Source organism: Copidosoma floridanum, unplaced genomic scaffold (assembly GCF_036245765.1).
Source record: "Copidosoma floridanum isolate Cflo_tuat_1 unplaced genomic scaffold, Cflo_Japanese_pri ptg000020l, whole genome shotgun sequence".
Taxonomy (NCBI): Eukaryota; Metazoa; Arthropoda; class Insecta; order Hymenoptera; family Encyrtidae; genus Copidosoma; species Copidosoma floridanum.
Genome location: NW_028321897.1, coordinates 25,959,781 through 25,983,331, shown reverse-complemented (window position 1 = coordinate 25,983,331; position 23,551 = coordinate 25,959,781). Strand labels below are relative to the sequence as shown.

At 34.0% G+C, this 23,551-nt stretch overlaps 1 protein-coding gene across 4 annotated transcripts in view; it reads left to right on the top strand.

The window, feature by feature from the left end:
- Nup160 (nuclear pore complex protein Nup160) overlaps positions 1–23,551 on the top strand; it is a 345,777-nt gene that overhangs the window by 293,693 nt on the left and 28,533 nt on the right. For all 4 annotated transcript variants that reach the window (XM_089593858.1, XM_089593859.1, XM_089593856.1 and 1 more), the window contains one exon: positions 15,961–16,127. In XM_089593858.1, the coding sequence (XP_089449984.1) occupies positions 15,961–16,127 (167 nt within the window). The remainder of the gene's footprint in view (positions 1–15,960; positions 16,128–23,551) is intronic.

The window sequence follows — 23,551 nt, the reverse complement described above, 5'->3', positions numbered from 1 at the left end:
AGCAACCTTCTTACTAGTCTCTGATGCTGCCACATCAACTGAGAAGATTTTTCGCATGGTTTTTAATATCTCCAGACGTTTGTGGTAAGACTATTTGTGAATCATATCAAAAGTTTTTCAGTAAAGATTTGAAAAACGATAAGCAAAATAATGCTTTATTATATTGACATAAAATCTTTGAATTTGAAGAAAAATCATGTCAAGATTGTGGATGACTAGAACCAAATGAAACTATAACATTCGAAGATATTAAGAACAATGAAACTGTAAATAATTTAGAAACAAATTTCAAGGATTCATTTGTTTAACTGAACTAGAACTGGTCAGAACAAAATTTTCAATAAAATAATTAACAGTCACACAAAATTATATTTTATTAATGGTTCAGGAGGTTCTGAAAAAATTTATCAGTATAAAACATTAAATTTTAATTTTTGTTAAAAAGAAAAATGTTATATCTATGGCTTGGACAGTAATTACTTTAATTTTATTACCTAAAGAGATGATAAGTCATAAAACATTTCGATTACAATTAGATTACAATTTTTTTCAATACGATACGGATAAAAAAAAGTCAAGAGAAGTAAATGTTATTATTTTGGACAAAGCTTTAATAATCTCTAAAAGAGCTCTGAAACTAGTGGATAAAATTTTAAAAGACTTATGTGATAATAATATTCCATTTGGTGGAAAATTATTTATTTTAGAAGACAATTTTAGACAAATACTTCCAGTGATAAAGCATAGGTGTGAAAGTTTTATAATTAGTAAAACTATCAAGTATTCATTTCTATAGAAATACTTTAAAATCATGACATAAAAGAAAAAAATAGGGTGTACAGATTTACTATTTTCTTTATTGTTAATGGACATTGGAAACGGAACAATAAAGTCTTTTAAACTTTCTCAGGTATGGAAAATTAATAACTTTTGTAAATAAATTAATGGGGATGGTATAAATAGCTGTCTAAACAAAGTAATGTTAGTAACTTATAACGAATTTTTGTATATTTTAAATGCTATAATTTTGAATTCTAATAAAGTGTGAGAACATACTCATTACAGCATTGATTATGCAAAATATAAAGGTAGTGATTGCACTGCTAAAAATATAAACATAAACTTTTTCATAGAAGCTTTAAATAACATACAGAAAGAATTACCGCTTCATGTTTTAAATTTCAAAGTAAATGCTACTGTTATTTTTATATAAAATTTGAGTATATTCGATGGCTTGTGCAAACGCAAAAGACTACGTACAACAAAATTATTTGGATATAATTTAGAAGTAGAAATAATAACTAGTGAAGAATCTAGCAATACAATTTTTATTCTAAGAATCATGTTAATTACTGGTAATAATTTATCGCCACCGTTTATTATATACAAAAAACAGTTTTCATTGGTCCCGGCTTTTTCCATGACAGTCAATAAATCACAAGGTCAAAGTTTTGTAGAATAAGGATTTTACTACAAAAGACCTCTATTTTCTTATGGTCAACTATAAGTATTAGTATCAAAGTGTGAAAATTCTAAAAATATATTTATACAAAATAATTTGGAGAATCAAGCAAACATTAAAAACATTGAAAGGCCAGAAATTTTTGATCGTTAACAATTTTATTATATTTTTGTTAACGTTTAATCCTAAATTTTTTTTTTCTTTAAGAAATTAAGTTTTTGAAATTTGCAAAATTTATCTCAAAAATGAGACTTTTAGTAAGTGATGAGACAACAAAATTTACTTATGTATTGAGACACTGTATTTTCAAATTCTGACATTGAAAAAAACATAAATACTCACATAACAAAATCTTTCATTTGTATTATAACGTTGACGTTTATTGTGATAATCTTGAATTTCAGTAAAAATTAATTTTTCAAAATGAAATGACAGGACAGTCTTTAATAACGTACTTGAAATCTTATCATTAAAAACATCGTGTATTTTTTAACCCAAATTTTATGATAGTAAAAATGTGATTATCTCATATTCTGTGACTAATATCATATTACTTCTGTGTAATCATGACATTTGATATTGATAAATAATTATTTTAATTTATACTTTTATGCAGATACGTACATTTTCCTTTCCTAAAAAGCATTTTTAATAAAATTTTTATCTCTGAATTTTCTAATTCCAAGTGTATATTGTATTTAAAATGTAATAAAATAATTTTATACAAAACGAGATGTTGTACATATATTTTTAGTATATTAAGATATTAGAACTATCTTTAAAAAAAGGAGAACAAACTGACTAAGATCTGTTAGAACTGGATTATATAACTTACAAGTCTATCAGTTTTTAGATAACTGATTATTAAATTTTTTAGCTTTAAAAAATTCTTGAGGGGTCGACGTGCAAGGGAGCGAAGCCTCACTAGTATACATGGGTCATTTCCCGAAAATTGCGATATTTGTACGACCTAACTGACAGTTTTTAAATTAAACGATTACAATTTTTTATCATTTTTTCCAAGTTATATACGGTCTCAACTAGTTAAAAATTTTGGGCCTGACCCTATAATCATTTCAGAGAATTCTATGTTAACTTAAATGCATTTTTTTGAAAATATGAAATAAGCGTTACAGTTATCATAGACTTGCGGTTGTGGAGCCCCAAGGTGAAATTTTTTAACGTAACTTTGTTCGTCATATCGGCACGCTCTACACCCTTTCGTTCACTATAGTCATCTTATCGATGATTTTAGATTTCTCCAAGATTAGAGGCGTTACAGTAATGACCACTAATATTACCGAAAAAAATGCTATGTACTCGTGATGATATCATACATAAATTATATCTCTGAAACATTAAATCATTAAAAAATGTTTGTTCATTTGTATATGTATACCACTATTGTAAATGTCAGTACTACCACGACAAAACTTGATAAAAAAATTACTCCCGAGTTGGCTGCTTCTTCAACCCGAACCTGAATTGACTTCTTTTTCAAGCCAAATTTGAGTTGACTGTTTTTTTAACTTGAATTTTGAATTAGCTCTTTTTTTACCAAGTATCTGAGAGAATATTGCATTTTTTCTGAAATGACCCATATGTATGTTTATATGTATGTATGTACGTATGTATGTATTAAAAAAGTAAACAAATTTATTCATGCTATTTAAAAAATGTATACACATACGTATACGTCCTTAGCTTATTTATTTTTAGTGCACGTAAGTAAAATGTACTAAAGCCTAATTCTGTGAGTTGCATTATAAAGTAAATTGAATATTAAATACATTGTATATACGTATATATATGCAGACACATAAGACTCGCACATGTCTTTATAAGTATTAAGGTCCGTAAAGATCAGTAGAATGTTCATCAGGTCATCTAAAAGTGGTATAAAGAGCTGTGGATAGTCGAGAAAAAATGTTCAAGATGTAATGAAGGGTTTTTAAAGTATCTGTGTTTCGTAGCTACTGGTTTGGACAAATATCGTGATGTGTCATAGTAAGGGAAATAATGACAAATTTTTACCCTTTTTTAGGGTTCTGAAAAGGTGTGGTCAGGGGACTGTACAGGGTTGTATGAAATGTTCCTTGCAATGAATTATATATTATGGAAAAGTATATCAGTAGAGGCTCTTTCCTCTGCGCTCTTCTTGTGTTACTCCCCTGCTACTCCTACTTACAAAAAAAAGTCTTTTTATTTAATACATGAAATAAAAACACATGTACAATCGGAAAATTAAATTTCCAAAACCGGTGATTTAAGATTGGTGACCTTAAGAAAATGCATAATTGAGGAAAATTTTTTATTTTACCTTATTTCACCTTGCCAACCTTAATGTGCTTTACCACACCACTAAAGCGTTTATCTTATTGAAAAATGAAAATTTATTACCTAATTTTACACCTTACTCTGATAAAAAATAAAATAAAATAAAAGATTTCCCTTCAAAAACGAACTAGCAAACTCTGCAGCGCAACTAAGTATTCTATCTATTCTGATACAAGCGACCCCTATTCTAGATTATTCTCTTTCTCCTTGTTATAGAGTGTTTTAAAGCTTCCCTTTTTTTGTAATATTCATTTAGTTTTTAATAATATGTGAGGTTTGGGTATACATTACTTTTAATAATAGATTATTTATTAAGTTAGCTTTTTTTACATGATTAAATAATTATTTCTAAAACTCAGAAATAAACAATTTTTAGTAGCTGCTTTTGCACGTTTTAGTGAGTATAAAATAAGATTTTATGAATTTATTACTCCTAATTAATGAACAATTAATTGTTTATACAATTTTTTCATCATTTTTTTAACGTTTTGAAAAAGTACTTATCAATTTATAATTTGTTTCATTTTTTTCTACGAATAATTTATTTATACAAAGTCTTTTTTATACATTAATTAATTTCTATAACGTTTCATTCTTTTATAATATTTCATTCAGGACTAACGCGATTGTTTTACTCAAAAACGTATATTACAGTTAGCAGGTTAAATGATCAGAAATGTAAGTGGAGCACAAATATGCAGCAACTCTGTCAATTACTTTCATTATTTCAACATACTAATAGAAACACTTATATGCATTCTTCACACCTTTATCTTTTTTTGTTAAATTAACCACTTGTGGATATATTTCGTACAGATCAAACCTTACGTGATTCTTCTATGAGGTTATTTGAAATTTTTTGAAAAATAAATGGTAAAGCGGAATGGTTTGAAATTTTTGAAGTGAAACTTCTCATGTTGGGTCGTGAATAGCTGTGTGAGGAGAAAAGCATTACAAAAAAACGTAGCAATAACCCAATAATCCTGCGGCCTAAGCCCTCTCCGCAATCTTCTCTCTTACACTCTCTCCCTCTCGCTCCGTCTCTCTCTTTCGCAGCTTGCGCACTCTTTCTCTCGCATGTACTCCGCTTGATTCCTTCCCCTCACGCTGCTACTGTACCTATACATGTATACATATATTATAGGTATGTTAGTAAGTTAGTATGTATGTTTCCACGCTACAACTCAACCTCAACACTAAACCAATGCTCTTGCTCAAGCTGAGGTATAGCTATTGAGAAAAGGGAATAGAAGAGAAAAACAATAGCTGTACCTACATATTAGAGGCGAGGAACGAATATTGTATGTATATATGATGATCGATAATTATATATATATATATATATATATATATATATATATATATATATATATATATAATTATCGATATATATATATATATATATATATATATATATATATATATATATATATATATATATATATATATATATATAAGAGCTGCACGTTCTGGTCATTATACACATGTTTATATGTATAGGTGTGTATAAAAAAAGTGCATGGAGCATTCAATTTGTATTATGTGACAATCTTACTTTTAAAAATAAGAAAAAACGCTGTATTGTGACGTACAGTATCTAGAACCTTTGTAAGTTCGCGCCCAAGACTCACCTCTCTCGGCGCATGAGCAGCGGATACAAAGTATGATGATCACCTTTCGGCGGCGGGCCAGAGCGTTATCAGCTCTCCCGCTCTCTCTCTCCGATCAGCCTTCGAACCTAACGCCACGCACGCGACTGCTCTCGCTTTGAGACTCTAATAAACGAACATATACTTTCTTCCACGTGTATTCTATCTCCTTACACCCCGAAACTCCACAATTCCCACGTAACAGGAGGTTGTAGATAACCCGACCCCTAATTTTTGGCGCTCGACGTGTGGGGAGTTGTGTACGACAAAGTGATAGAAAATTTTTTTTGGTTTTCTTTCGTCGTCGGGAAGCACCCACAGTGCAGTGTAAGTGAAAATAAAAAGTATTATCGTGAAAAGAAAAGTGAAATAAGAAAAAAAAAAAAAAAAAAAAAAAGAATTCAAAGAAAAAACAGTGAACAATAACAAGGAAAGAAAAAAATACAGTGTTAAGAAGACACACGCGGCGAGACACGTGAGAAACGAGCAGGTGTCAAATACCAGCGTGGGCGCTCAGCAGCCATCCAGGAGGCCGGCACCGTCAGGAAATAAAACAAGGGAGAGCCAAAACACGAAACTACATCACACCACGCACCCTCTGGTAGCAATATTTTTCTTTGGACACTTTGTTTACGGACACGGAAATGCTTTGGATCATACTGCTTACAATACTGTCCAGGTAAATAAAATTTATATAAACGGTAAATAATATTACTGCTGGGCGATAAGTTTTATCAAATTGGCCCATAATAAACAAATACAACCAAACAAACAAAAAAAAAAAAACAAAAAAAATAACCAAGCGAATAAAACAAAATGCAGTCGGGAAAAATTTATAACGTTGTAGGTGGGGCGGTGGACTGCTTAGCAGACGCGGAGGTCGTAACAGACGACAGTTTATGGTTACAATTTTGCCACGATCCCGAGGCGGTCAAAGAGTTAGAAAAGTTGAACAAAAAGACAAAAGACTTAATTGGAAAAATTTTTAAGGGTTAATGGTTTCCAAGCACCCACTGAAAACTGATTTTTTCAATTCTTGAACTCAGCTCTCGCTGATTGCCTACCATTGTCTGTTACTTCATGTACTGGTAACCTGTGTCTTGCAAATACTTTTTTGCAGGCCTCAATAAGCTTATGGTTTTTGTATTTTTTTAAAAATCCACTAGCTTTGGCCATTTAGAATAGGCATCAAATATCATGAAGAACATGTACCCGTAAAATAGTACCAAAAAGACCGCACTCTTTTCCATAGTTTTTCTATCCAAAACCATTGCCATATACTAACTCCATAGTTAATGGAAATTTTTGTGGATCTTTTTTTCCTCTTAGCCAATCTTATAGTTTTTTACTGTTAATTCTATATCACAGTCTACGACCAGCCACCAAACACAAGAGCGTATTAACATTTTATCTTTACTATTCTTAAATGCGTCTTATGTAACTGATCCCAAACTTTATTTCTTAATTTTTTACAAATCACTATTCTACTAGCCTCTAAGATACAGTTACTTTTCAACCTTTACCTTGATTGTTTTTGAAAAAGTTTTTTCTCGTTGTTAAAAAAGTTTTTGCTTAGATCAGGCCAGCCCAGTCAACAATATTTAAAAACAATTCTTAGTGTCTTTTTTGTTTCTTCTGCTACTTCTTTGAAATTGAAAGATTTTAATTTTTTTTTTCTAAAGTAAAGAGGTGTAAAAACTGTTTTAAATGTGTTTAATTTTTTGTCTAGTGGCAGTTTCAATAGAGAATTACAGTTTCCATTTTTCTATGACTTAATATTTTCTATATTTTATATAAATCTGGGTAGATAAGAGGCCCTTCTTTGCTGCCTGGTTGTTAATAGAATACCTCTGGTAGGACCTAATTTAAGTTAAAGGTTTTTTTTCCGATGCTTAAGCTATAGTTGTTTTGCTATCGTCTTTATACTTGTGGGATAGCAATGCAAACAGACTATATTCCGGGGCATCATAAGCTAATACAACAGTGTCTTGCGGAATAAAAACGAGTTGACAATCGAAGTGAAATTAGTTCTACTTTAACCTTAAATTTTTTTTATCATTCTTCCCTGTTACGTCAATATTATACATGTAAGCTACAGCTCCTTTGATACGTTGTAAACATGCGTCTATTATTATTCGGAACTCTCCCGATTCTGACAAAATTCTCTATAGGAGATTTAGATTCCTTTTTGTCTGGTATCTGCATGTATGCATGCGTTAAATCTAATTGCAAAAATTTTTTTCCGTTTTGTAGTACTCTAAAAACATCATTAATATGTGTGGAAACAGATGCTTATTTGCAATTATTTGTAAATTTACAGTAACTTTAAAATTGCCACAAACTCAAATGATTTCCGTTTCTTTTTACTATGGACACAATTTGTGTAGCCTATTTGCTCGAGTGTACTTTTCCTAAGTGTCCTGACCTTATTAACGACGTTTATCACACATAGCGTTTTCTGTAAGATCATCAAGAAATTTTAACAGGATGTTTATTATGACATCACAAAGTGAGATCTGAAATTAAAGAGTGTTTCACATCATCGCTTTTTGATAACAGATGTTAAAAAACCTTTATTCTAACAAGTAACCTTAAGAAGGAGTTAGATGAAAATGAAATTTAATAGAAAATGATCTGTAGAATTCGTCCAACTTTTTTCCATGGCACAACGCTATAAAATTAATATTATTTTTGCATAAAAAAAAAACGCGTTCTGGTGCATGTATACGGGTATATTTGTCGATGAAAAATTGCTGCTGCATGTTTGATCCTCCCTAACCGCTCTCTAGTTCTCCCCACCTCTAACTGTGATAAACGTCCTTAACTTTTTAATTTTGTTTTCTACTTATTTTCTTAAAGCATATGGGGCATGTCTTACTTTTAAGGTTATCGGTCTGACTGCTTCTTTGATATGAATTATCAGTTCTTTTTTTGTGTAATGTCCCAGTCCTGAGCTAAATAGTTTAAAAAATGTTGACAATAAGTATTCGACAGTATCTACATTTGATTTGTTAATCGCAATCCCACTTTCGAATGTTGTGTTAACTAATATTAATGGTCACAAACCGAACTAAGACAACCATTAATTCCCTACTAATGATGGACTTTTTTTCGAAAAAACTACGCAGTTTGGATTCTAACTAATTCCGTTTCGCTGATATTTAATATTTTCTATTGTTCTAAATAGGTATGACGTATTCATTGCCTCTCGACCACGTAAGATTATATTTAATTTGCACAACTTGAAATTTTGAAACAATTTGTTTTTTGTTTATTTTGAAATCACCAAAACATTTGTATGTTGAGTATTTAAAAAGAATTATTTTTTTTAGTGAATAGTTCGTGAGGCTAAAAATTTTACGTAAAATATTTTCGAATATGACTTGCATGTTGCTCAATTTTTAGTCAAAACTGAGAAAAAATTGAATTTTCACGACTTATTTGTTAATAAGTAACGACGAGATAGGGCTTTGTTATTACTTACTGTATATATTATCTAAAACACTTGAAGATAGATTGGAAAAACAAAGGAGTTTAGGTAAGGGATTTTGAAAATTCTACTATTCTATTGTTAGTTTCTACCTTAAATTGATGCATAGAAACGTTAGTTATGACTTCTGTATAGCTCACCAGGAAGTAGAAGACGGAGTGATGATAAAATATATGTATAAAGTAATAAAACAAAGAGTATAGTAAAAAAAAAAGAAGGAAAACATCTCAGTGAAAATTTAGCTATAAATTTAATAGGACTGGTAAAACTTAGACAAATTTAAAGAAAATAACAGTTAAATGGTTATTTGATAAGACATACTGCCAAAAAAAAAAAATATGGTGCAAGCAACAAAAATAGATTTAAAAAATCATTGAGGATGATATATGAAAATGTAGGAAAAGGTAGAAACGAAGGGTACAAAGATACATTGTGTAGAATATGCAAAATAACAAAAAAAAATTCCATGAACTCAAAGATAGCTGGATAAAAATTAGAAATGCGTGAATTGAGTGGATGAACAAATTTAGATTTAGCTGAGAAAATAACGATCCATCCCTAAAGGTGAAATAACTTTCAAAAGGAAAAATTAACGCTAAAATGTGCTCATGCAGGTGTAAACTTAAACTTATACGTCATGTGCAAATCAGAGACACAAGGACTGAAATGATGAAAACTTTTTCATTAGATAGAAGTAAGCAATATAAATAAAATGTAAAATGTACCAAAAAACGCAGGGTAAATAGAATAGAAGATAATTATAAATAATTGAACATTAGTTTCATAAGTAACGGAAAAAGTCATCATTACAATTGTAAATAGGATGAAAGTTAATTAGGTTGTAAAAATCTATCGTATTAACTGACATCAGAATATGGCAGAAGTAAAAAAACAGTATAAAGCAACAAATTAAATACTATATTGAATATATAAAAAGATTGTAAACTAATTGTTACTGGGCCATACAAAGAAATAAATAAATAAATAATAACTTATGATTATAAGTATTAATTAAAATCATCAAATTTATAAAAAAAATTAATAAGAAATGATTCACCATGATATTAACCTTTAAAAAAACTATATATAAAAAACCCTTTAACATGACTTTTGAATACCACCTACTGCTTATCAGACGTACGCTCTATCAATTAAGTTATCAGAGAGTTGTCATTCCAGTGGGCGAAACTGTTTTTTTGCCTGAATTCTCAAGCTTTATTTTTAATATTCTGAATGATTCTGTTGCATTTCAAGTTGCTGCAGACGAATTGTACTGAAAAAACAAGCAAGTTTTATTAATTACATTTATATTAGATAATAATGTGTATGAGCACAGGCTTCAATAGAAAGTAAAGCTTATATGTACATATATAACATTGCTATTTATATACATACAAGCTTTAAAATGCATCGTTTGTGTGCAAATTTGCACATATAACCAGTGACTCACATGCGTCATGATCCTTTATATAGGTATGAGCAAGGCTTATACTGAAAGTAAAAAGTTGTAGTTGTATAATGTAAAATTTTTAAGTCACACTAAAACTTGCATTTGGTATCTTTTATTAATTCTGAGTAGCAAGCTTGTATCATCACTAATCAAAAATCTTAATCGAATTTGCCAGAAGATTGCGATCAGTACTGTAGTATTGTTCTTCTCTAATGTAGAAAATCATTACATAAACCGTTCTTGTTCCAACCTACTGTTTTTGATGTAAACGCAGTTTTGCATGACAATTGCTTATTGGTAAACCTAATTCAATGGCCTCTTTTACTCGCTCTGATGCTAAGAAAAATTTCTCTGTAAAAAGAAAAAAAAATTGTTTACCTTTGTCATCTGTTGTCCTCTGAAATTTTAGTTAACTTTTGATTCCTGAGTCTTGCAAGTACACTGTACATGTAAAGCATAACACAATAACTGCGTCAACTTAAGTGTATTTTATGAACATCAGCAGATGTAATTTACGTACACGAGCAAGGTACAGCTGAAAATGCCCGCCAATCTTTGTTATGGCGATAGAAGAAAGAGCAGCAACCGTAATAAAAACTTTTCTGGCCACAAACCTCTACGAAAATGTCGAATTGGCTGTGGAGATCAATCAACGGTGAGAACGCTGGGATGCAGGCTCTAGGCGTTGTAAAGTGTTGCTTCTGCTGGATTCTGATAGCACCGCTGGAGCTATTGCCGCTGGTCGTTGGTTGCGCAGTGACTCGCAGCAGCCGAGGAGAGTCAGTCACCAGTGTATTTGTCTGGTCCTCACAAGTAGTTGGACAAAAATACCACGTAATGCAATGATGGCGAGAGTGGGTGAAGTAAGATTCGACACACTGAGTTTAACGTGGCATTGAACATTGGTATTTACTGCAATTAACTATCACTCTGGCCACTGCCGTAGCGCAGGTCTCGTCAAGTGAGAACCTGGCCATAGGCTTAGATCGGATGATCCAGGAGGATGATTTCTAGAGGTCGCACAGTCTTTCTTACTTGCGATGTTCACCAGAAACTAGAAGTTGCCACCTAGCGAGTAGTAGGTGGAACTATCATGCGCACAGTTTGAAATTGGAGCTGCGCGTGATATTTAAAAATTAAATTTATGTAAAACGATTGAATTTAATGAATGGTAGTTATTTTAATAATAAATAAATAATTAATAAAATAGTACCATGGACGGTAACAAACAAATAAGGCCTCTTTATATGTGTAAATGAGTAAAATTTTCGAAAATGGTAAAGACAATTCATTGGTGAATGATTTTATTTAACAAGGTTTTTGAAATCTTTAACAAGAACAAAATGTTACTTACTTATTATTAAGGTTAAATCAAGCATCACACCGTTTTATGAAAGATACTTGACTGTTCTAAAAGACTTTTTACAAGACATAGAAAATGGATGTGTTTGGTCCGAACTTTTAAGTAAATGGTGAAACTCGTAGATTCGGTCTGCAAACGAATAAACTCAGTTTATGTTCGCCAGGAACCAACCGTCGACCCAATGACCTTATTTACACTTACTTCATACTATTTTTATATAAGTACTACTTACAGTATACTATTTTTTTAAATCGTTGACAAGGCGTTGTGATGTTATGTTTCATCGAATAGTGTGTATAAAGTGGTGTAAGGGTGTAGTACGCTAAGCTGTTGTAGACCTGCTGTTGAATTTTACATCAATGTAATGAAGTCGTAGCATATTTTATTTATCTCTTTAACTTACGTCCTTGTAAATAGGTATTTGCCATACGTTATCTATTTAATTTTTGCTTGGTATTTAATTTATTTATCAAAGCAAAAATTACGTTTCTGTCAACAAGAATTTTGAATCTTATAATATCTGAATTAGGAAAATAAATTTAATCAACAACTAAGTTGTGTCTTATATGATGATTTACTTGTTTGTTAAAGCTAAAAATTATTAATTTTCACAAATAATATAAACTATAAAGATTCAAGTTCGCATTTAAAGTATTTTAACAATTTGTGATTTTTCTTAACTTAACTGACTTCTTTAATCGTTGGTTAACTGCTGCTTGCGCGCACGCAGTCGCAATATCTTACAAGATGGACCACAACAATGATTTTGATCCTACGCGAGAGTATTCGTCGCGATGACAATAATAAGGCTGCTGCTTTTAACGTTGGAACCCACGTCGACAGTCATCTCTTTTTTGTTTCTCTTTGATTTACTTTTTAGTCGAGCCTTCAGTGGCCTGGTTTGCTCGAGCTTTTCCCACACAGCTTGGTCACTGAACAAAGTCTTACATTTACTTGAAATGCACGCTTCTAACACAAAGCTTCATTACCGAATTAAGTCTTACATTCGCTTATTAGATGCAACAGAACTCACTCTCCAACTTTTATAGTTACTTTGGAGTACTTAATGAAAAAGAAAAAATGAATATTGGTACGTGCAAGCAGTTTTTATGCTCTTGCATTTAATGAAGACACGTCAGGTTAGGGATGCAAACGATTAATCAAAGCTTAACCTAATTACCCTTGATTTACACGAGCACAGTCGTGGTGCAATAAATAATGATTAAAACTGCCGGTCTCTCAGATTTTACATAAAGTACGAGTTGCTGTCGAAATTGTATACGATATTTCTTGTGGATATACGCAGTAAAGAATGTTGAAATTGTTGATTGTTTACATTCTTGAATAAAGTAGTGCAAATTGATGTTGTAAGATGAGTGTTTTAGAGAATTTTTTGAAGATTGCACGCGTAGTTTGACTTTTGCGATAGGAGCTTGTTTCAAAAGAAGTAAGTTACGTCACACGATTGCAGAAGTAAGTATACAGCTCGATGTTCAAAAGTTGCTGACCATTCGCTTTTCGAAGTTATAAATAATTAATGTATGACATGGGATGTCACCGATAAACTTTAATGGCAGCTGCCTAAGAACCTACATATTTGCTCACAGTTATTTCTAGACTGAAAGGCAAGGCCCTAAATAGTTTGATAGATTTTACTTTTATCTAAAATAATCAGTTAAAAAAACATCTTAAACACGAATTATTCTCAACAAAATTTTATCAAGAATACACGGCAGAACTTTTACATTTCACTAATACATAAAACAAAGTCCAAAAAACTGTTGTAATCGCTAACTGCGAAAACTATCCAACTAATCTTACTAAAATTTAAACAAAATTAATAGTGGAAGCAATAAATAAGCTCAAAGTTTCGCCAAAATACTCTAGCCTTTTACTTTAGCTCAGCAGGATCTGCTAAGTGGCGTTAAAGTAAAATTAAAGCCACCTGCAATCAAAGTAAGTGGGCCTGGTTATAGTATTCTGAAGCGAATTGTCAAGTACCATACTCGTTCATCGGAAGTACTTCAAGAACAGAGTTGTCAAACGTGCAGCTGGGTATTCCAGCTACCAACGACACTCTCATATAATAGACAAGCGACTCTCGTCAAAATTCACCCTGAACCGCCAAGATTATCGAGTGTACTATCAGAGCACCTTTTGCTACAACAGTGAGCCAGGACAAATAAGAATAATAATAAAGAATGACTAAAAGTTTTACCACTGGCCCTTTTCAGGACGATCATTCGTATTTACGGGATCCTAAAAGTTTTAACAATGCCTATTGTCGCTAAAGGGCAAATTAAAAGGAAAACTTTAAATGATGTAAATGTATGTATACGATTTTAGGTATCAAGATACTGATACAGTACATTTATCACAATCAAAACAACAGCGTCAAAATCCATTAATATCCATGAATAGTCCCCGTCTATTAAAGGATACATCAACTTACCATTATAGTCCTGACAGTAATTACTTAAATCTTTCTTTATATTTGTATTCATTAAGCCACTAAAAATTGAGAGATTAGGCTCCAAGACTATGTTGCTCTGGTAACAAAGTTTTGAGATGAAAAGCAATTTTTAATTGTGTATTTTTTCGGCTTTAAATATTCACAGTTCTAACAAACAGCATTTTTTATTCATTTTAACGTAAGAAAGTGCAAACTAATGGCCTTTTAGGGCCAACAAACATTTTATGGCTTAATGAGCGCACGGTACTTTTCAGCATCATTACATTTTTTTTACTTTCCATAGCTTATTAGTTGACCTAATATACTCATTACTTATCAAATGTACTTTTCTACTTACGAATAATCAGACCAAGAGCGTTGACAAGGCCGTACCTACGACCCCTACTCCTACGATTCCTGAATTTTCATTATTCAATGTTGCCAAAATCTTTACTTTTGTCCCCACTTAGCCTAACAAAAAAAATACTTTAGCTTTACTAATTCTTTACCCATAATCTTAATTATTTTCCGCATACTTACGACAAACATAATTTCAATATAACTTAACCCAAATTTGACAAGTATGGTTGAAAAATTCTACATTAACCTGGTCTTTTACTACCCTTGCAATTTTCAACTATTTTCATAAGTTTCACCAGCACCTCTTGGCCTGTATCACCATCCGCAAATATATTATCATCACCTCTCAACCAAAGGTTATCCTTACCGTTAACAAACCCCATTTCAGTACGTTAATCACAAAAACATGAGAATTTTACACTGAATATAAAAAGTGGCCAGTACAGCTTGTATGCACGGCTATTTTCGCTTGGTCAACCCAAGCAGCTACTTCCAGGCTAGGTTAGCTTGAGAGCCAAACGGAAACTGCTTAGCAGATCAAGTCAACGTACTGAAGTATACACAGTGCTCAGTTTGTGATCGGTCGTATTTGACTCAGCTGCTGAGCAGATTCTGCTTGGCTCTCAGGATAAGCTAGCCTGATAGTAGCTGCTTGGGTTGACCAAGCTGAAATAGCCGTGCATCGAAGCTGTACTGGCCACTTATTATTTTGAGTGTTATTAAAAACAATACCAAGACTCTTACCCTATTGTTTGAGAAAACAAGAACAAAACTCGCCATTTGGACGCGTCTACAAGTTCGAATCCGATCTTGCGTCCAAAATCATTTATGAGCATAAAATCTACACAGCCTTCCAAACAAGAATGATAGAAATTAACAGCAGTTGAGTTACATTGCGAAACGTTTCGGAATGATTCGGAAATTTTTATTTCCGATTCGGGTGCAGAAGTAAACGTTATTAATTATAACACAGTAAAAAACGGCACAGAAATAAAATTTCTTAACACAATTGTATTAGAAAGAATAGGTTTACAGCAAACATACACGGCGGGTACTGTTCCGCTTAACTTGTTTGACACAGACCTGGTTCTAGAGCATATAATGTGCGTATATGGCAATTTGTGTTATATTTTAAAGAACGATGTTTATCTGCATGAGTTACATATGAAAAATATTATCTGTGGGTAACCGAAGTGGCTCAGACAGAAAATAACGGGAACCTTGAAAATTTTTCACTTTAAAAATTAAAATAGATATTAATCAATTTTTTTTACGATACTCTTTTATTATTTCGTCAAAATTTTTGTGTACATATTTCTATTTTTATTTACGTATGTATTTATACATTCATTTTATGTAGTTATGAACAATATATCTAATCATTGAAAACTTTCAAGATCTAAGCCTCTTAACTACTAGTCCACCTAACCTTGCTTGGAATCTTCTACAAAGTTTGATGGAGAAATACGAAAAAAAAGACAAGAGTAGTTTACATAAAGGAGTGGCAAGACGTTTATATCAAATGGGTTCATTTATTCCTTCATGGCTTTTTCAATCATACGCAGTAAGTACGGATCAGTTATTAACGATGTATTTTGAAAAAGATTTTCCTTATAACTAATTTTATGCTTCACATCTGTCTTATACATTAATAATTTTATCAAGCAATGAAAAAGCGTAATAACTAGACAGGTGTATTACACTCTTAATTAGAAAAAAAAAAAAAAATAGTTTTAATAAACATTTGTTGCAATACAAATATCCAACCATATATTAATCAGTAAATTTTATGCCTTTAGTCATAACATTAAGTTACTGATCCCATATTTTATTTTTCTTAGTTGTTTGTAAAGTAAGAAACTTATGAAATACTGCGTGATACTTAAGTCATACATCCGTACACTTCATTTTACATAGATATTAGTCTTTATATTGCAAGGTGATTCCCATATACACACGCGTGAACATATGTACTTAACATCTTTATATATTGATTTCCCTCTAGCTTCCTGCGCCGATCTAAGCCACGAAGTATCATGGCGCATTGAGAACGTCAATCGGCGGCAAAAAGGGAAGGGCTTAAGGGAAGAGCAAGCCGCTGTGGAGCAGTGAGAGCGAGTAGTTGAATCCTGGATCAATAGAGCAGTCGTTTTTTCAATCAAAGCAAAGGGAACACGGATCCGTGAGTAAATTTCTCGATGTGAGAGAGGCTCTAGAGTCTAACACTCTTTTAGGCATTGGGTTGTAATTATTGCCCATGATTGTTTAATTATCAATCAAGCCGTGTACCCTAGCCGGCCGATCTTTGCAATCAGAGTTTTCAAGCGCTCTTTTATCATAAACAATAGTTCCCGCACTCGATTTGGCATACGTCGATTTTTTAAGTGCTGGTCACATAAGATAGATTCGCTCGTTTGCGGCTTGCTCCCTACATCAGCGTTCATGTCACCGTGAGTCTCGCATCCCACTGTATAGCTTATCTCTTGGGCATTCTTTAGTTATTTTGCTTAGTGACTTTTATCACGATCATTTTTGTTTATTTTATGTGTATATCCTACGCGACTTATTAGTCTAATACACGACGACTGCGATATTGTGTTTCTACCGCTTATTTGGCGAGATTTTCTATTTTGATAATGTGATGAGTGTGTTAGCTAGATATTGATTTATTGTAAGTGTGAGCTTTGCTCCAATTAACGCGCTTATCCTTAATAGATTTTGTGAAACCCTTGTGTGCACTACAGGTGTTACGATTTCAGCCAAGCTGGCATTGTAGTTATACTCTAATAGCATATAAGTCCGCTACGGAAAAATCCCTGGCCGAGACGAGGCTCCCAAGCAAAAGTAAGCAAGAAATTCGTTGATTCGGCATTGTAGCCTTGTATGCACAGCGTTCGATGTTCGATTATTATTATTAGTTAGAAAACGAATAAAATATATATAGTTTACTCGGTACAGTGCGCAATCTATTTGTATAATTTGTTTGTCAACAAACTAAGGTATTTTTTCGAAGTGATGTATGATAAGTGGTGAAGACCTCTGTCAAACCCATTTAATATCAATTACCCCGATCCAAAAAAACTTATTCTTTCAATATGTACTCTGGACCATGTGTGTACAATTTTTTATAACATTATTGAAATAACATTGACTTTTTTTTAAGAATTACGTAACAATAAAATAAAAGATTAAATATTTATAGAACATTCGATATTTTCGCTCCAACGTAAAAAAATTATTAAAAAAAAAGAAGAAGTATTTCTTCCTTTACGATCAGGGGTATCTATAAGACATAAGTTAAAATTTGTAATATGATTACATTTTTACAAGGTAACAAAAAAATAAAGAAGGAGTAAATAGACACTTGAAGATTTAGTACCAAAAGACAAAACAGACATGTCTAAAAATGTGAAGGGTCAATACAATAAAAGTTTCAAACAAAAAATCAAAAGCTTTATTGTCATTTGTTTCATAAAAAGTTATAAATAAAACTTAGTCGGAATGTAATAATTACGTGGTACTTCAAAACCTAATAAGACACAAGCACGGCATACTGAAAAGTTCAGCTTATGGTCGAGACCAAAATGAGTTTGTTTCCACTCCTTTTTTCCCACACTGAAAAAAATTTCGAGGAGCAGCTACTCCGAACCGTGGAACATCCACTCGATACGCATGCTGGTAGTTGCTCATAATTCAGAGTGGCCGCTCCTCGGCTATCGAGGAGCTGACACTCGACAGCGAGTGTCTGATACCTCACAAAGAGGAGCTGCCATCTAATGACTGATGGGTGACAGATCCTCGCTGCTTTGAGTGGCCGTCCCTAGCGTACTGTTTCGCAGCATATAGCCCACATGGAAATCAAGGTTAGGAAACCCAAGTGATAAGTGTAATTTTATTTGTTCATCATGGATAATTTTTTTGATAGGTATCCTGATTTATTTTTTCTGCGTGACAGCATTAAGCGTAAGTATATAAATAAGTAAAGTGTAAATGTAAATATCTGCTAAAATATCTGTGGAATCCTTTTCTGGGTACACTTATTTGGTAAAATCAGTAGAATAATATGTGTTAAAAATAGTTATTATGCGACTATGGAAATTTATAGAGGTGTACTTCCATTCGCATTACCATTCATACGTTGTCCAATGAAATGCTAATGAAAATATGAGTATGAATCTTAATTTTTTCATAGATATGGAACCAGCTCTATTTATAATAAAAAGTAAAAAAGTATCACGCCAAACTCTGGAGGTGAGCAAAATGTAGAGTCTTTAGTATGTTTAAGGTTAGGCTTGTGAAATAAATTATATAATAAAAATAAAGAAAAATGTTTTTCCATACATCTCATTAACCCATGTTATATTCCTTTTTTAATAATTTTTGCAAGTTTTTTTAAATTTAATAAATATTCGTAATTTCATAGAGATAAGTAAAAATCAACTACATGCGTCTTCTTTTAATGAGTCAATCTCTATGTCATATTCCTAGATTTTTAAAGGAACTGATACTCGATGAGAAAGTGTGCCTGCTACTGTTTCATCGAGTGTCAGCTACTCGAACTTCGAGTAGTGGCTGCTCAGCAATGATGGGGGCACTGTTCCTCAACTTCAGAGAGGCAGATCCTCGAAATTTTTTTCAGTGTATGATTCCCCCTTTTTCTTTGCCTCTATTAATTAGCGCTAAGTGTAAATTTAACGCCTGTAGCAATATTCTATTTGTGCCGCAGTATGTACAGTGTGCGTATTAAGTGATAATTTTGTAAAAAATCTTAGTAGATTTTGTATTACCATGTTAGACAAAACTTTATAAGTAGTGAATTCCATCTACGTTCCGTTTAATAGATTATCATCTAGTAACAGACACCAAAATTAATAAATTTGAAGGTATGAATGTTATGATGAGCTTATCCAATAAATTTATTGTTTTGTTATAAAAGTCCTAGTCTTATCTTATATCAGTGGTACATTACATCACTAGGGCATAAAGGACAAACATGATTACTCAAAAAACACAGTTGTTCTATATTTTTGCCTGAGTCACGTGTATTATTTTACATACCCAGAGCGCAAAGTGCAATTTTGTGCCCATAAGTACTCTTTTGCGGCCAGTATACCACTTTTAATAAATCACATGTGGTCCGATAAAGCAAAGTTGCCGTGGCACTTTGTGCCTATGGTAAAAAAACTTCTTGTGTTGAAATTTCTGTGAACTTTTAAAAAGTAGCAAGTAAAACTCATTATAATGCCGAAATTATCATAAAGATGAGAGCTCTATATTTGTACATCAATGAAATTTTGAACACTAAATATTCAGAAAGGCTAGGTACAGCCGTTCATTCGAGGTATAGAAAAAAAAAGTGTAAGCTACAGTAACTACAATGAATACTGGTCATTTACTGTCACGAGGAAAAATGGCCTCCACGTTCCAAAGTGCTCTCGCTAATGCAACGTACATACAAAGAGCAGAAAGTCGAAGCTTCTCCGAATTTGTTTGTTTTTCAGGATCTGTATATACGCTGAGAGGATGAGGAGAGGACGTTAATGGACAATCAGCTGAGATGCAGAGACACAGCAGCGCCAGCAGGAAAGTACAAGAAAAATGCGAACGCGACTACCAGAACACACAGCAGCTGCTACGTCGAGAGTAACTGCGAGGGGAGATACGTGGCAGCAGCAGCGGTGGCGGCCATTGCTCGAACGAGAGATCGCAAGCCAGTCTGAAGTAGAGCCTCGAGCTGTACGCTTAAGTGTGAGCAGTAAGAGCGTGGGTAATTTTACGGATTTTCGTGGCGAGAGTTGAGAGAGAGAGAGTTGAGAAAGTTTTCGAGAAGGTGCGTAGAGTGTTTAGAGAAGAGAGAGGAATGCGCGTGAGTCTAGCAGCTGCTGTGTTCTCCCTGGACGACGAAGTCTCAAGGTCGAGGACTACGCAAGCCGCTGAGACAAGAAGAAGAGGGTAAGAAAGAGAAAGAAGAGAAAGAGTGAAGCCGTAGGACGAACGACCCGCTCGAGGACCCCGGACGACATCGCGCTGGGCTGAACTCGCGGACGTTTGACCAGGTGATGAGGCTAGGTAGAGAGAGATAGATAGATAGATAACAGATTTTATTATGCCAAGGATTCAAGATCTGAATGGCAAAGAAATACATGCGAATAATAAAATAAAAATATTATTAAAAAAATTAAGTATAAATTCAATAAGTAATTCTTAATACAGCAGAACGTAAAAGCCACACAAGCATAAGCATCTCTTATAAGCTTATCAGATTAAAAAGTTATAACTATTTAAGTTAAATAACAATGTCATTTTTACACAAAAGCCACTGGATGGTTTGCAAGGTAGAGCTAACTTAAATCAAGTAAGTATTTGTAAAGAGACTCCTTGAATGAGGACTGTGACTCGATCATTTTAATATCGAAGGGCAATTCTTCCCAGATTTATAGTGCCGTGAGTGTGAAGGAACGCTGGTAAGCAGCAGTACGGGCCACCGGCCTACGTAGCGAAGAAGCCCCAACCCTTTCGGACCTTCGCACATCCACCACCTCTAGAAAAGGTCCCATAAGGTGATCCGGGCGGCCAGTCGTTAACGTGCGATTCATTAATAGCCTAAGGAAGGTCAAAGTAAGACAACCTTAACATCTAAAATAAGACTTCAATTCTGCATCGCGCCTCAGACAAAACACATAACGCACAACCGTATTTAGCAACCACTTGAGCTTTAACTCGAGATAGTCAGACATGTCAGTAAGCACCAGGCAGCAACAATGAAAGTGAGGGACAGTCAATGCACTCGCCAGCATCGAACGAAAACGTACCGAAAGCGCGCGGCGAAGACGATGAAGCACGCTGTGAACCCTGGAGCACACCCTCGACACATGATGGTTTCAAGACTAGTCTGAGGCATATAGAATCGCATAAATTTTCTCATCGTTAAGCATGAGTCCCCAGTCGCCCGTCCATCCGACTACTGCCATAATATCAGCATTCAATAGTTGTATAGTCGCCCCCAAGTCAGATGGCTTGCATTGGATGTACAACTGCAGGTTATCCGCGAACAAGATTGCTTTACTAAATTTCAAAACAGAGAGAATGGAGTTGATAAAAATCAAAAACAAAATAGGACCCTGTGATGACCCCTAAAAAAAATCCCGTGGCAACAAAACATGCCTCAGTAAGCTCACCATCCAGCCCCAGCACAGCCATTGAACGATCGGAGATGTAAGAGTGAGCCCAGTGGATAGCCTCAGCTGAGAAATTAAAACGAGCCAACAAGAGGGCCGTATGACCGATCGTGTCAAATGCGCGACGAAAGTCAAAGTAAACGGCCAACGTACGTAGGCCCCGGTCCAACGTAGTAGGCGCGAGGAATTCATAGTCAATGAAAAGGTAATCATGACCAGATATTAATGGCACCTGGGACTGCTGCACCCGCTGGACCCTGTCACTCGCATCGACAATAATAGTATCCAGCCAAGTATGAGATGTGTCAGTATGGTGGGCAGCATCACATGGCACCAAGTAAAGGGAATACTCCGAAATCAGGCGATGATTGTGGTCAGAGTGATACTCCCGCTCAAGAAGATCAGCATTAAGGTCACCCGCTATTATAGAACCTGAACAATAAAGTGCATGTTTATTAAAAAAATTCAAAAAATGATGTGAGTACTTGCCCCTTTGGACGTCTATAGACAGCTGCAAGAAGAAGCTTCTATGAAAGTAAAGAGGCTATTTCCACCATTACATACTCAGTCTCATTCATTTGTGCAATTTGTGGAGCCTCCAGTACGTGAAATTCTAAGCCTGTAAAGATGTAAAGGGCAACCCCTCCTCCCTGCATATATTGTCTCATTCCTGTTTTGGAGAGCAAGCCCCGGTCATTTTTAACTAAATTGTTAAAAGTGGCCTTTGGGGGTGGGCGGTTTTGAACAAGGGGGGTGTAGTAACCGCTGTCACTTTGGAAGAGCCAAGTCCTCCCTTCGTGGACGAACGATGAAGGTGGTATCGCGCTGACGTCGTCGGTGCAGTGGGTACGCTGGCTTCGTCGAAGTGTAGAGCGTTGAAGTAGGGTAATGTCAGAGCCGTAATCTCTTACGACCTAGTTGACCTTGCTGGGGTTTTCGATGTCACCTTAAAGATCGTCCTGATGTTGAGAGATTTCTGGGTCTTGGACCAAAGGCAATATATATAAACTAATGAGACGTGAGAGAGAGATAGGAGGGGAGTATGGTGAGGTTTAAAAAAAGTAATAGAGTGGTTTAGTGTACAGTGATTTTTATTGAATATGTACTTTTCTACTACCACTGCTTCGTATATTTTAATTATACCAAGTGAGTGATTCATGCATTGCACGTTTATGCATGATCTGAGGCGATCTCGAGGGTCGTCACCAGTTCTTCTTATATACTTTACGTTGCCTTCTTACTTGCGATGTTCACTAAAGACCAGTAGTTGCCACCTGGCGAGCGGTAGACGGTACTATTAAGTGCAAAGTTTGAAGTCGGAGCTGCGCGCGATATTTCAAAATTCAAATTTATGTAAAACGACCGAAATTAAAGAAAAATGGTTATTTTAATATATAATAATTATTAAAATGATACCCCAGACGGTAACAAAGTTATATCCCAGAATCTCATAGAGCGAAGAACTTCTTGCTGGGGTAAACCATGTTTCGGAAACACATAAAATATTAATTCTAAAACTAATTAGAAAGCTCTTGATCTCATCATAGTGATCAGCTACCGAGTTTGCATTGAGATGCGCTACGCGAATTACAGGACGCAACGGACGACCAGCAGCAGCGGAGGATGGGGTTGCATGTTAAACCAACCTCGCCAGATCAGCCTTCGCGTAAATCGCTATTCTTTCCAATCTATCGTCCTTCCGCACGTATATATTGTCCTCCCTATTTCAGACATATTTATAACCCCTTGCAGGAGTCCGGTCTTTTGTTTGAAGAAAGAGCCTGTAGACAGTGTCAGGTAGGATCTCATA